The 13,028-nt window shown below is 37.3% G+C and overlaps 2 protein-coding genes across 2 annotated transcripts; both read right to left on the bottom strand.

The window, feature by feature from the left end:
- Window positions 1-419: 419 nt before the first annotated feature.
- Window positions 420-3,481, bottom strand: LOC136230729 (putative disease resistance protein At1g58400). The gene has a single exon (XM_066019897.1). It carries the CDS (start codon window positions 3,255-3,257, stop codon window positions 1,554-1,556), a length of 1,704 nt encoding a protein of 567 aa, XP_065875969.1. The 5' UTR covers window positions 3,258-3,481; the 3' UTR covers window positions 420-1,553.
- A 551-nt stretch (window positions 3,482-4,032) lies between these two features.
- Window positions 4,033-9,849, bottom strand: LOC136229320 (AP-1 complex subunit mu-2). The gene is made up of 11 exons (XM_066018029.1): window positions 9,500-9,849; window positions 9,166-9,312; window positions 9,004-9,066; window positions 8,717-8,893; window positions 8,531-8,634; window positions 7,889-7,996; window positions 7,646-7,742; window positions 7,451-7,548; window positions 7,201-7,342; window positions 6,940-7,062; window positions 4,033-4,464 (listed from the first exon to the last, which is right to left on the bottom strand). Exons 1-11 carry the CDS (start codon window positions 9,626-9,628, stop codon window positions 4,366-4,368), a joined length of 1,287 nt encoding a protein of 428 aa, XP_065874101.1. The 5' UTR covers window positions 9,629-9,849; the 3' UTR covers window positions 4,033-4,365.
- Window positions 9,850-13,028: the final 3,179 nt, after the last annotated feature.

Raw genomic sequence — 13,028 nt, 5'->3', positions numbered from 1 at the left:
AGCAAAATAAGAAGCAATGAGGAAAGAGAGAGAAACCCTTAAAATTACGAAAAATATCTTCCGAAATAGCAGCTCTTGGGGTCCCCCTAATATCAAACCATCCGTATTAACTTTTATTCAACTAGGGCGAGGAGGAAACCAACGAACATTATCACTTGCGTGACTCTAGGAATCCTGCGAGTCAACATAAGCTGGCAAAGAATGTTCATTTTGGTACTCTAATGGCTCATCCTACCATGATTAAGCAAATCCGCTTCCGGAATAATTTTCCATAAGGATCGAAGCGTGGTTAAACTATTCAGAACTAACCCATTGGAGAATGCCCCATTCTGGATTTTCCAAATAAGCCAAACTACAGTAACCACTGTAGAAATTTTGTAATCCATGGTGCCCAAAAATATATCCATGAAAGAGCGGGAGGCATTTATTTGCTTCTTAAAAAGGCTAGAATTTGCATTCCAAATTTCCTTTGAAAAACACATCTAGCAAATAAATGGTTGATGGTTTCATCTGAAATGCAGCAAAGAGAGCAACATGGTTTCTCTTTTTGCAAAAAGGACATCACCGTTCATCGAGACCTCATTTAACGCCTAGAATCTGATCCGTGATAGCAACATCTATGATTCCGATGAAAGGAAATTCTGAATTGCATTGTTTAGACGACTTCGAGGATCAATCAGCCACTTATAGACTGCAAAAGAGTGTAGTAAGGAGCTAGCTAGTTATAACTGATTTTATTAAGGCTAAACGACCAGCCATCGAAAGAAGTTTCCCTTTCCCTTTCGCAAACTTAGATGCAATCTTGTGCGCAATTAGCTTTAAAAATTTACCCAATTCAATGTCTCCGTAAATCTTAAAACCATTAGACAACACATGCATGTTCTTAACATAAGCTTTACAAAATAACAAGATATCATCCGCATACAACAAGTAAGTAGGGAATTGACTGCCTCTAACATACTGCATAGGATCCAAGCTCCCATTATCAACAAATATGCTAAGAAAATCCTCAGCTAAGGAAACAAAAGTGGGGAAAAAGGATGCCCTGCCGAACAACCTTGAGCATTGGAAATAAACTTTTACTAAGCCATTTAACTTCATTGAAATTTTATCAGAAGAAAACACATTGAGGATCCAATCCCTGAGGATCCAATCCCAAAAATGAAAAGAGAAATCAAACGCATCTAGGACTTTCAAAATAAAATTCCATTCCATAGTATTAAACGTCTTTTTAACATAAACTTTTAGGATCATGTTAAACGATGAATATTCTGATTCCGAATAAAACCAAATTAGTTAGGGAGAAATAATTCTAGTAGCAATGATCTTGGTAATAAATTTCAAAACAAAATTTCTATTGAGTATAGGCCAATAATGATCAATAGAAGAGGCGTTACCAGATTTAGGAATAAGCACCATAATGTTATAATTTAAACCTGTTGTACGTCCTTCTTTTGAATGGTCGGATGTATTAGTCGAGTACAATAGAAATTCTCGACCTGAGCTATAGTTTTCTTTGACATATTTCAGCTAACTGAGGATTCTGAGAAGGGTCAGACATGGAGCAGCACATCCTGTGGACTTCCGGAATAAAAACATGCTGGAAGTCTTGTTATAAGTCGAGGAGAAGCTGTAAGTTTGGAAATGTGTTTGATCTTGTAATTCTCTTCACCCCTTAATCTGTAAGCCAAGTCTTCATGCAATGGAGTAATACACAGTTCCTCAAGTGTAGCAATGTTTTCTAATCCTTCAGGAAGAAACCTCAACTTGTAACATCTCAAATTCAAACATTTTAGTTTTGGAAATGCACCATTCTCAATCTCACTCCACTCCACTATAAAATTAGAATCAATTATCAAACTTTGCAGCTCCTGAAACCCGCCTGCGGCGCAAAATTCCTTGCCAATCTTCTTCCCTTCGAAGGCTTCCCATAGCGTAAGATGTTTTAGTTTCGGAAGAAACTGAAACCCCCAAATTGACCTCTCATCTTGCAGATTGGAGGAGCTTAAAGTTAACTTGGTAAGGCTTGACATGGAGGCTAGCCAGATGGGAGTTTCAACTAGGCCGCCACGTAAATGAAGTTCTCGAAGATGAGTTGGAGGCGAAAATGATTCGAATTCAGGAAAAAGCGAAAACCATTCATCTTCGAAGTAGCTTTCTTCTGCTTCAAGTGTTAAGGAGATGAGTTTTTCCATCTTCATGATGGCTGCAAATAGCTCACTGGCATGTTCATCAGTTACACGTTTAACCCCGAGTTCTCTTAGTTCGGTTAAGCAACTCAATTCACTAGCAATGCCATCTCCAGCATAAACACCACTGCAAGTATAAAGATTCACCAATGTTTTTATACCTTTCGGGACACGAACTTCGCCATCATTGTAAGATGTGGACATCAGTAAGTGCCTCAACTGGTGAATGTTTAGAACTTGTACTGGTAATTCTCGCAGGTATCCGGACATTCTGATGTCCAAAGTCTGCAGTTTTTGAAGATTGCCTATTGTCTGTGGAAGTTCATTGAGTTTTGAGTTAACCAAGCCTAAGTATTTCAGATGAACTAACTCACCTATTTCATTAGGCAAATACTCAACCTTACCATCCAAATCCAACACCAGCAGGAACTCGAACTGGAACCTGCAAATTGTTTCCATGGAAGCCCGAGATAGGCCTCTAGGAGACCCCGGAGATGATGATCCACAACGCTCAGCTGTAAGTACAAACAGCGAACGAAATGGAAGGCTTTTCATTTTGGGGTTGATGCCTTTACTGTCAACACGGATCACTGCACGAAGTAAACCTGCAGCATGGGTGACAAAATCTTGTTTCTGCACTTGAATAATCGACAGCCAGCGGTAGGAGATAGGTACTGTTAGTTCATCCTCACTTCTATCCAGTTTTTGTTGAAGCATTCCTGAGATGATTAACTCTGTGACAATGTTTTCTGCTGTATGTTCCATGATCTCCCCGGGTTTTACTGGTACCAGATCTTCAGCCAACAAAAGCCGAATTAGTTTTCCTCTCTCTATCGAATATGGGAACATACAGCAATAATCAAAGCAAGACTTGAGATGATCAGGAAGTTTAACATAGTTTGATATTGGAGTTTCTGAACATGAATTCTCTTCTCTATTGCTAGTGATACTACTTGATGTGGGAAAGGTGCTTCCTTGGTGAATTTGAGGTTTCCTTTTCAGCATATCTTCTATGAGGGAGTCTTCGGTATCGTCGGAGACGACACCGGTGACCCTGATCAGAGGCATTCTTTCCAAAAGGGGAATTTGGTTTGATCAAAGAGAGAAAGTGAAACGAATTTGGTTTTGTGTGATGATCTCAAAATGTTACTAATTCATAAGTGGATGGAGTAGTTGCAAGCAACTATTAAAGACCACATAAATTTCAGTGGGTAAGTGGGAAAATAGAAAAGTCATGCAATAAATTAGAGGTCAATGAAACTATTTAACGAGAGATTAACTTTCTATCAACTCAGTCCTAAAGTTGGTGAAAATTGGGATTGAATTGATACTTAAAATTCCATTTAAGCTAAACTGTCTGCCAACAACAAGAACCATGTTGACTCTTAATTCATTTAATAATTTCTCAAATGCACAAACATTGAAAAGTCTATGTAGACGAATTTCCTGCAACAACCTAGCAGTTTCCAGCATTGGAGTGGATAATGACATGTAATAATGTCATTCCAGGTCAACTTTCATTTGCAATCAAATTCTATGCTTCGAGTGAAGATTCTGAAAATACGTGTTCAGCTCTTTCCAAATCGACTTAATACATAATCACGCACTTTAAATTTATTTAGCATCCTGAACTAATCAGGCACATAAACTTATCAACTTTGGACTTTCGACACCCTTATTTTCCAAAACTTCAAAAGTTGATTTTCCGCCGAATCAAACTTTCATTTAAATACGTATCATGCAATGTCAGCAAATAAAAGTATCAGGGGTCCAAAATTAACAAGTTAAGATGTGTAATAGATCCAAGTATAAATTTAGTAATTATTTGGTTCTATTTAACAGCTCTAGAAAAGAATCATTCATTTGGTTTTCCAAACAGTTCACAGTATCGAATACAGGTAAAAAAAAAATATGAATTACAACGAGTAATTTATAGTTGGAACCAGACAATGGTCGAAAAAGTTTTGTAGATGGGTATCAGCTCTAACAAAATTCATTAAATCATACAATGAAGCATGAAAAAGAAACAGCGAGTTTACAAAGTAAAATCATATCCTTGGCAACAGCACTGGACCTGGAAATCAACTTCCCATGGCGTTCTCGTTTATCTGCTGATTCTTACTTCCCCCAAGATTTAGCCACACAGATAAACTTACCAGAACCAGAAATGCCAATTTCAAATGAGTCTAAGCTCGTATTCACCAGCCATAGTTATATACCTCACCCACGGTAGCGCCTGGTAGCCACTTTTCTCGATTATCTTCAGGTACCGAACCTAACACATTCGTTTACAAGTTATTTAAAATTTGCTTAGATAAATAACGAACTTGAAAAATAAGAATCTCTGAACATGAAGAATGATAATCTCCAAAATCCTACTCATGCCTTCTTGTTGAACAGTCTTATTTTGCAATTTCAATGGATGCCTTCAAAAGTTTGCTGATTAGTACTTACATATACTAAAGACGTAGTTACTAAATAATGTCCTTAACAAAAAACTCTTAATAGTAGGTTATTCTGTCATAATACAGAGCTCAATTTAACAGAACAAGACCAAAATAACGAGATCGCTCCACATATATATCAATATCATATATAAGGAGTAAATTGCTATCCAGTATGCACCTACAGAGCACCATATCTCCACAAATTTTGTAGAGAAATTCGGCAGAGCTATTGCTCGTAAAATGTTTTTTCAAGGAATTAGGGAAGGAGGTGATCTAAGCCCCACATGTAAAGATCCCCTTGAAACATTATACGTAAGTTCCTAGAATGACAGTTAGCCAAGTCAATTTTGTTTACTTTACAGTTTAGTAAACTGAGGGCGAGCCTTGGCGCAACGGTAAAACGTTGTTGCCGTGTGACCAGAGGTCACGGGTTCGAGTCTTAGGAGCGGCCTCTTACCAATTAAATTGGCAAGGGAAGGCTTGCCCCCAATACACCCTTGTGGTGGGACCCCTCCCCGGACCCTCGCTCAGCGGGGACGCGTAATGCGACCAGGCCGCCCTTTTTTTTTTTTTTTACAGTTTAGTAGTAAACTGAGAACTCTTCAGAAACACCCTACAAGTAGCACATCAGGATACTATTAAACCCTTCCTCCAAATTCTTTTTTTCAAACAAAAAAAGAGTTCTTCCTCTTCTTGGATGCAATTTTCAAATCTATCAACTCCAAAAAAAGAAAAAAAAACACTTTTAAGTCTATCAAGAACAATATAACTGATAATCCCCTCCGCAGAAGGATATCAACATCTCCCAATCTTATTCAGATGCTCACAGTCAGAATAATGGGTAATTTACACCCATGGCCCCTCAACGTTGCCCTTACTTTCTTTATGGACCCTCAACTTCAAAACCTAGCATAAAAGTCTCTAAACTGTTCCCTTTGACCAAGGTGACCACTCCAATGGCTAGTAACCTCCACTGTAGAGTTTATGGAAATAATATCCTAAGCAACTTTAATTCTTGAACTTTTTGGTTTTAAGGTCATTTAGGTGTTTTCTGGTTAGGAGACAGAGTAACTGTTAAGAGAGAAAATTTTGTAAATGATGATTTGGAAAATCCAAAATGGTGGTTCCATGAGAAATGTTGTTCTAAACAACTTTAATTCTTAGACTATTCCATTTTGAGGTCGTCAATGGTTAAACCTTTAAGTTTTGTGTTAGTAAAAAGCAAAGTTCATGGACTTTTATGTCAGGTTTTGAAGTTGAGGGACCATGAAGAAAGAAAGTAAGGCTAAAGTTGAGGGCCCATGGGTGTAATTTACCCTCCAAATTTTGTTACAGCGCTGAATTGAAGCAGTCTATCTCTGTTGCTGAAAGTAACTAGTTTTTCTTATAAATTCTGAATAAGCATAAGATGACAATGCCAAACAAATGAGATTTCGACATGGTATGTATTTTCTCAAGAGGATAAATTATATGGTGATTAAGTCCACCCCAGGGCCCACTCCAAGTGTATCAAGTACCTGGATTAGTTAGATTTACTTTGCCAGGCTTATTTGATTAGATTAGAATTCTGTTTAAGTTGGAGTCTGATTATTCTTTTTATCCTCAGCTTATAGTCCTTTTTAAGGGACAGATTATGATGAAATAAACAAGCTTCAGTTTGTAGGAAATTAATTCTAGAGATCATAGGTTCTCTCTTAGCGAATCTTAGCAGTTCTTCAAAATAGGAGGAAAAAGGGCCCCTAACTAGATCCCAAATGTGAGTACCTAATAACTAGGTATCGAGCCAACTCTTATGGGAGAATTCAGTACCTTAAAACACCTCGTCGTGTATTTAATAGCAATGAATCAAGAGGATGGGGTACAGGAAGGACTCAAAAGGAACAGAATAAGGCAAAAAGAGAGAATGAGATGCAAACTTGGTAGGAAGAGCACTGATGCCCAAGGAGGATACTTTGTGCCAAAATATTCTAAAGTGGACTGCCTCCTTATGATGGCTCATCTGATGACCTAGGATGGCTAAGACAAAAATTCAATGCTTGGATTGGACTGAAAAACTAAACTAAAATTCTTGGAAACTAGAACGACTTAGATTTTGGGGGAAAAAAAAATCACTTTCTAAAACAACTTATATAATGGGACAGAAGGAGTAGTTTTCTATATGTCAGCACATGGACCATTAACAATTAAGTTTTGTGAAAATAAACTTCAGATGACTTGCTTCTCAAATAAGAAGAAAAATTGAAATTACGCCTTTCACCACAATAACCTGAAATCATAGAGAGCAACAAACAATTTAGGAATACCTGTATCCCTGAAACAGTAAAATACGGTATCTCAAATTTAACGCGTATTGGAGCTTTTCTCTCAGGAACTCCTTCTTCAGCAGTTATACTTGGAAGATGGAACTCTGCCCTCAGCATGTACTCCTGAATATAGAATTTTGCAAATGATATCAATATGAAGGAATCCTAATAATGTCTTAAGGATAAACAATTATTTCTTTTGAACCAAATATAATTTCAAAACTTCAATCATTTATTCATTTTTAAGGAAAAAGACCATACCTTTCCACCAGGAAAAGATTTAATTTTCCACATTAATGCATCATTTTCAGGTGCATATGATGCAGACCCCATTGATGTCCGAACATTAGGATTGGAAGCATCAGTTGGCACAGGTAACTCAATCTCAACATTTGTTGCAGTGCTGCATTATTAGAAGTTTATAGCAAGCAGTAAGCATATACATCAGCAAACCTTCACCTCTGAACAAAAGCGGGATACATAATTACACCATTAATCAAAATTTTATTACCTCCGTTCCTTGAACTGACTTCTAGCTTTTACCATAATCTCAACACGACTTCTTGAATGCCTTTCAACTTGAGCTTCCACCCAAATCAGAGGCTTAACCTGAAAAGGCATAATGGAACTCGTCAAATGGAATACAAAGACAGAAAAATTTAATATGTATGTATATGTGCACATATGTGACGAATTATCAATGAACCTGAGTACTGAGTCTATATGTCATCAGATCAAAAGCCCCATCAGGTGGTATGAAGGATATTGTGCGATCATTCTCAAATCGAGCCAAACGAACACATCTAATCCAAAAGCCAGCATTTAAAATGAGTACACGGAGTAAAAACTGAAATGAGCAATCTCGACTCAAAAAAAATCAGCATTTTTCACAGACAACTTGAAGAAATATCACAAGAATTTAAGTAGACCTCGGTAGTAAGCTACATACTGATGAAATTTAATGTCCTCCAAATCAATTGCCTTTCCCTTTGTTGCACGACCTTGGGCCTCCAATAATACTCTATCGTTCAGGCCCAGCTTGCACTCAGGCATGCCACTGCAATTGATTAGTTGATAGATATATTTAGTTTTCAGCTAATTGCCCTGCACCCACATGTACATCAACACTTCCTAACAATAGAATGTTGAAACAGAAGATGCATGTGATTTGCTAACAATTGTCAAGTATTAGGCCAAAAGTTAAAGAGGTCAAGATATTATACTTATAGGAAAGAAGCTAATTCGTGTAACTTTGCTCAGTTATGACTATGTCCATAAATACCTTCTCAGTACCCTATGTTTCTGTTATTACAATCATGCATGTAATGACTAATTTTACAGAGCAAGATAGCATACTTTTTGAAAAATAATTTCCATAGACATTACTAGATTCTCGGATATGATTCAAAGGTTTACACCACTAACAAACAGACTCGGATATGATTCAAAGGTTTACACCACTAACAAACAGACTCGGATATGATTCAAAGGTTTACACCATTAACAAACAGACGTACATACTAATTTACATAAAACTGACAATAGAACGGATATTATATTAACTTGAAAAACATGGAAGCAACTAGCACACCTCAAATAAGTTCTCATCTTGAGTGCGCCGACAACATCTGACCTAATTACTTGTCCATTGCTGTTGACAAGTATATTAACGCTTTCCACCACATCCAAGAAAACCTGAAAACAAATATTTGTTTATCATGTCACAAATTTTGACGCTCATGTACAGCTCAAGGAAATGAAAGAAAAACAAAAGTACTTCATTCTTTTTGTATAATATCCCTTCACTGCGCCAAGAGACTGCATTTGTGACCGCCATGGGAGGCCTCTGTGTAGTTTCCATTCTGTAGGCATCCGTCTTGATAAATTCACTAAGGATTCTTGCCTCAGTATACTGAGGGTAGCCAAAGTCCATCATTTCATCAAGTAACTCATACTAAGAAACAAAAAGGCAAAACAACCATCGTCTTATGCGATATTAGATAATCAGAACCGAATTAAAAAAAGGAAAAATCAGTTAAATTGAAGATTGCATTGACAACTGACCACCACTACAAAGTTATCCCTAAGTGATTCCTCCTCTAATTCTTCGAAATAATGCTTAAAAACCTGTAAGAAAAAGCTGTATCACGCTAGCGAAAGCAACAACTCAATAAGCAGTAAAAACTGAACTAGCTGAAATTATGATTACCGCCGTTAGGCGCTTACATCGACTACGCGATGGAGAAAGGAGATGAGACCAGCAGCATTGCAATTCTGCCGCGACGCAGTCATGAGGTAAACGTTGCTGTGCTGTATAAACATGTAACTGACTCCATTATCATACACAACAGGATCTTGAGACTGCGGATCTCCCTGCAAGTCACACGGAAATGCCAAATTGGAGAATAAGCAAACCATTTTGGCTACAAAAATTTATAGCAACAAGAAGAGTAACAAAATAACCTGAAAAAATCTAAAATCTTCAACTAACTGAGTCTGATTAGACAAAGAAGAATCAATTGTGGAAAATGAATTAAGGAAATGTTTGAAAGAAGCAAACCTCTTTCTCGATCAGCTTGGTGAAGAAACGTTCGGCTTGAACGGCGGAAACATCCCCACGGTAATCTCGCCACACTAAAACGCGCCCTTTTATGTCCAAGAGAAACAGAGCAGAGGCTGCTCCAGCCATTAACTTATAATTCTCTGTTCCTCTTTCGCGGGGTTGATTTCGCGGATCAGATCTGGTGATTATCGGAGATCTCAAGTGGAAAAAGAAAGGAGATGGTACGCTTCTCGGTCATTAGTTTCCCCAAAACTTGAATCTGCGATCCAATTCTGTACCTTTGAGCTAAAAGAATTTTAATGGAGGTTCCGACCTCAATGTGATGGCTCTGATACAACCATGGAAGAGTTATTCCTTTCAAACGACGTCGTGAATATGCAATGAACGTCATAATCATATAAAATTAGTAATTAATATATCACACAAGTATTAATTTTAAAAGCTTTTTTTTTTTTTGAAAAGAATTTTAAAAGCTTTTCTTTTATTTTAAATATTCCGATTATTTTCATCAAAAAAAAAAAAAAAATATTCCGATTATTCGGTTTGAGGTTCGTCAGACTCCTTTAAATGGATATCTTTCTAATTAAAATTTTCTACATATATATTCGAACCCAAAATCATCTTAAGCGACTTGAGATTTTAAAAAGCTTAAAACCTAATTAACTCATTAACTTATATCTTACTATCAATTAAACTTTTACCTTTTAAAATTAATAATTAAATCTTCATTTCTTTTGAATCAAAGAATATCAATAAATTAATAAACTGAGTCAAGATAAATAGTTTCATGCAACCAATCCGAAATAGAAAAGGACAAAAAATCACTAGCATTAGACAGGGCATGTTGTGCAACGACATGAGCCCCCTGTTCCCTAGCCTCGAAGAATACGACACTTTGAAATCATGTCTATTACTCAAAATAACTTTGCAATCTTGTATAATAGTACCAAACTCGGATTAGATCGGACCCAATAGAATTGACATTATTAACAACAATCAGAGAATCACTTTCAAACAGCGCATTAACACAATTGATAACATCCGCTATGAAACATGAAGGACTAAGCTGGAGATATTCCCTAGCGAAGAGGGTTTAAAGGGAGAAAAGGCTCGCCTCCAAGATATATATGGCGTACAGATAAAGATACGGTGTCGTCTTGGGTATTCCTTCTTATGATCCGCCACACAGCTCATTGTTGGAAATACGGTGTCGTTCCGCGGGTCCTTACAAAGATCCACCTGGTAAGAGAAGGAAGGGATCCGCCCCATATGGCGATCCGCCTTTAGAAGAAATGAACGACTATACGGCGTAACTCACTAGCATTAAACTAGCATTAAAGATATCTCAAAACCTGCCAAAACCTGGAGGTTAGAGGAGAGAGTTAGATTGCATTAAAGAAGGATTACTCTGTTGGTCCCTTATAACGTAACAAGTTAGTTCCAAGGGGGGGATAGGAACTATTTAAAATTTTAGTACGTTAAGGCTGACTTCTTTTTCTTTGAAAAAGGATTACACAACGCGTTGAGTTAATTAAGACACTAGCTTAGTCAACTGGTGACTAAGTCAGCTTCTTTCTTTGAGTCAGGAGATAGTACTTGAGTCTATTCCTGAACTCAGATACTCAATGCACACAACTCAGCGTGACCTCTTTACTTGGTCAGTTTTGTTTAAGCAAGCAATATATATATGAAGGAGTTTAAGGTTAGAAAGATGTTACTCAGCAGATTTATCCAGGTTCGGCCTCTAAGCCTACGTCCTGTCCCCGGAACACGTTCCAAGCTTTCGAATTCTCTACTGAGCTCTTTAACGGTAGAGCATCAAACCTTTTACAACTTAGAAGCTGAGTATAATAAGAGTACCTTCCTCTATACCTCTACTCACTCCTAATCTCTCGCTGAGTACTATAACCGAGTACTCAGCCTCTCCTTTCTAATCTCTAGAAATGATAAAGATTTGTCCTAAACAACAATTGCTAATACACCTTAGATGATTGAATAATCACTCTAGACTTTTACACGAAAGATATATAATTTGGTGTAAGAATTTGCTTTGCTTTTCTTCACAGAACTTGAGTAGAATTTTGGTCAGCGTAATGGCTTGATAATGTTCTGTGTTAGAAATGAAGCAACTGAAGGGCACTATTTATAGAGACGTCTGAGACATCAGTCATTTCGAATTTCGAAATAACCGTTGGAGGGAAACAGCTTCCTGTCGTTGTCACTCAGTTTTGCTCAGAGCTCTCGGCCAATCAGATTTGAGTATCTTCTGTCCTCGGTCAGTGTTGAGCAGCTTTTAGTCAGCTCGGCAGAATGTCTCTCCATTTATGGTAAGGTCAACTAGACAGCGTCCTGTGTCTTCTGAACTTTACCCAAAGTGGAAACACTTTGTCTGGAAGTTGTTCTTGCTCAGCTGCTGTCTTGTACTCTTTTGTCGATTCAACTCAGCAGCTTCACTCCGAAGTTGTTCAACGAAGGTCTTCTAGATCCTTCTCTTGTTGAGTTGCATTTTGATCATAACGACAGCGTTTTGCACATGCGGGCCGAGTTGTCTTGATCTGTTTGACTTGGGCTTTGACTTCCGTATTGGGCTTTAAGTTTTTTAGTCTTTATGTCTTATAAACAATTTAACTCAACATTGAACAAACACATTAGTTAAATAAATCAAAGCATTTAAACTTAGTGTGTTTAGAATATATTTAATTTTACTTAGATAATTTTGTCAAATCAAAATCATGTGGAAAGGTGTTTCAACAAACTCCCCCATTTTGATGTTGGCAAAACTATTCAGCGAGGAACTCAGTGTTGAGCTCCCCCATGATATTATTACTTAGCAAACTCCCCCGTCAGGGTTGAGCTACTGACTTAGTTTTAACTCTAAACATTCTAGGGTTTAATCGAGTAGGTCTAAGGTCAGTTTTCAGATATAGGTCAGCTCATGGAACATATTCTATTTTACTCAGTATTAAGCAGAAGGTTTATCATTCAGAGAGCGCTGAGTAATTGTTTTGTTCAATGGGTCTTATTAGACAGTGTTTTATAAGCATACAGGACAATGTCAAACATTTGATCAGCATGGGATACAATCAACAAGTATTATAGACAGTAAACACAGTTGATGTAATTGAAGATACATAATAACATAATACTCAGCATCATATGAAATAACTCAAGTTAGGATAAAAGATGCAAGTATTGTATTAAAATAAAGTAGTCAGCATACATAGCAAAAGATGAGCATAAAAGAACATAGAGACTACAGACTAAGTTAAACAAAAATGAGCTAGCCTATTTCTACTTCTTTTTCTTTTGCTTAGACTGACTGCTTCTAGGAGCCTCTTGCTGAGTTCTAGTTTGTTCTTTCTCCCCCGTTTTGTCAGCATCGGGAGGAGCAGGAATTCTAAAAGAGTCGGTTAAGACTGCGGCGGTCAGTACGCCAGACAGCTCCTTAAGTTTATCGGCACTTTCATTGATGCCGTCAAAAACAATAATGCCTTCATCCAAGACATCTTTAGGTATACCTAGTTCA

This window comes from Euphorbia lathyris, chromosome 5 (genome assembly GCF_963576675.1).
Source record: "Euphorbia lathyris chromosome 5, ddEupLath1.1, whole genome shotgun sequence".
NCBI lineage: Eukaryota > Viridiplantae > Streptophyta > Magnoliopsida > Malpighiales > Euphorbiaceae > Euphorbia > Euphorbia lathyris.
Note: the sequence above shows the minus strand (reverse complement) of the source record. Positions and strands in the feature narration are given on the sequence as shown.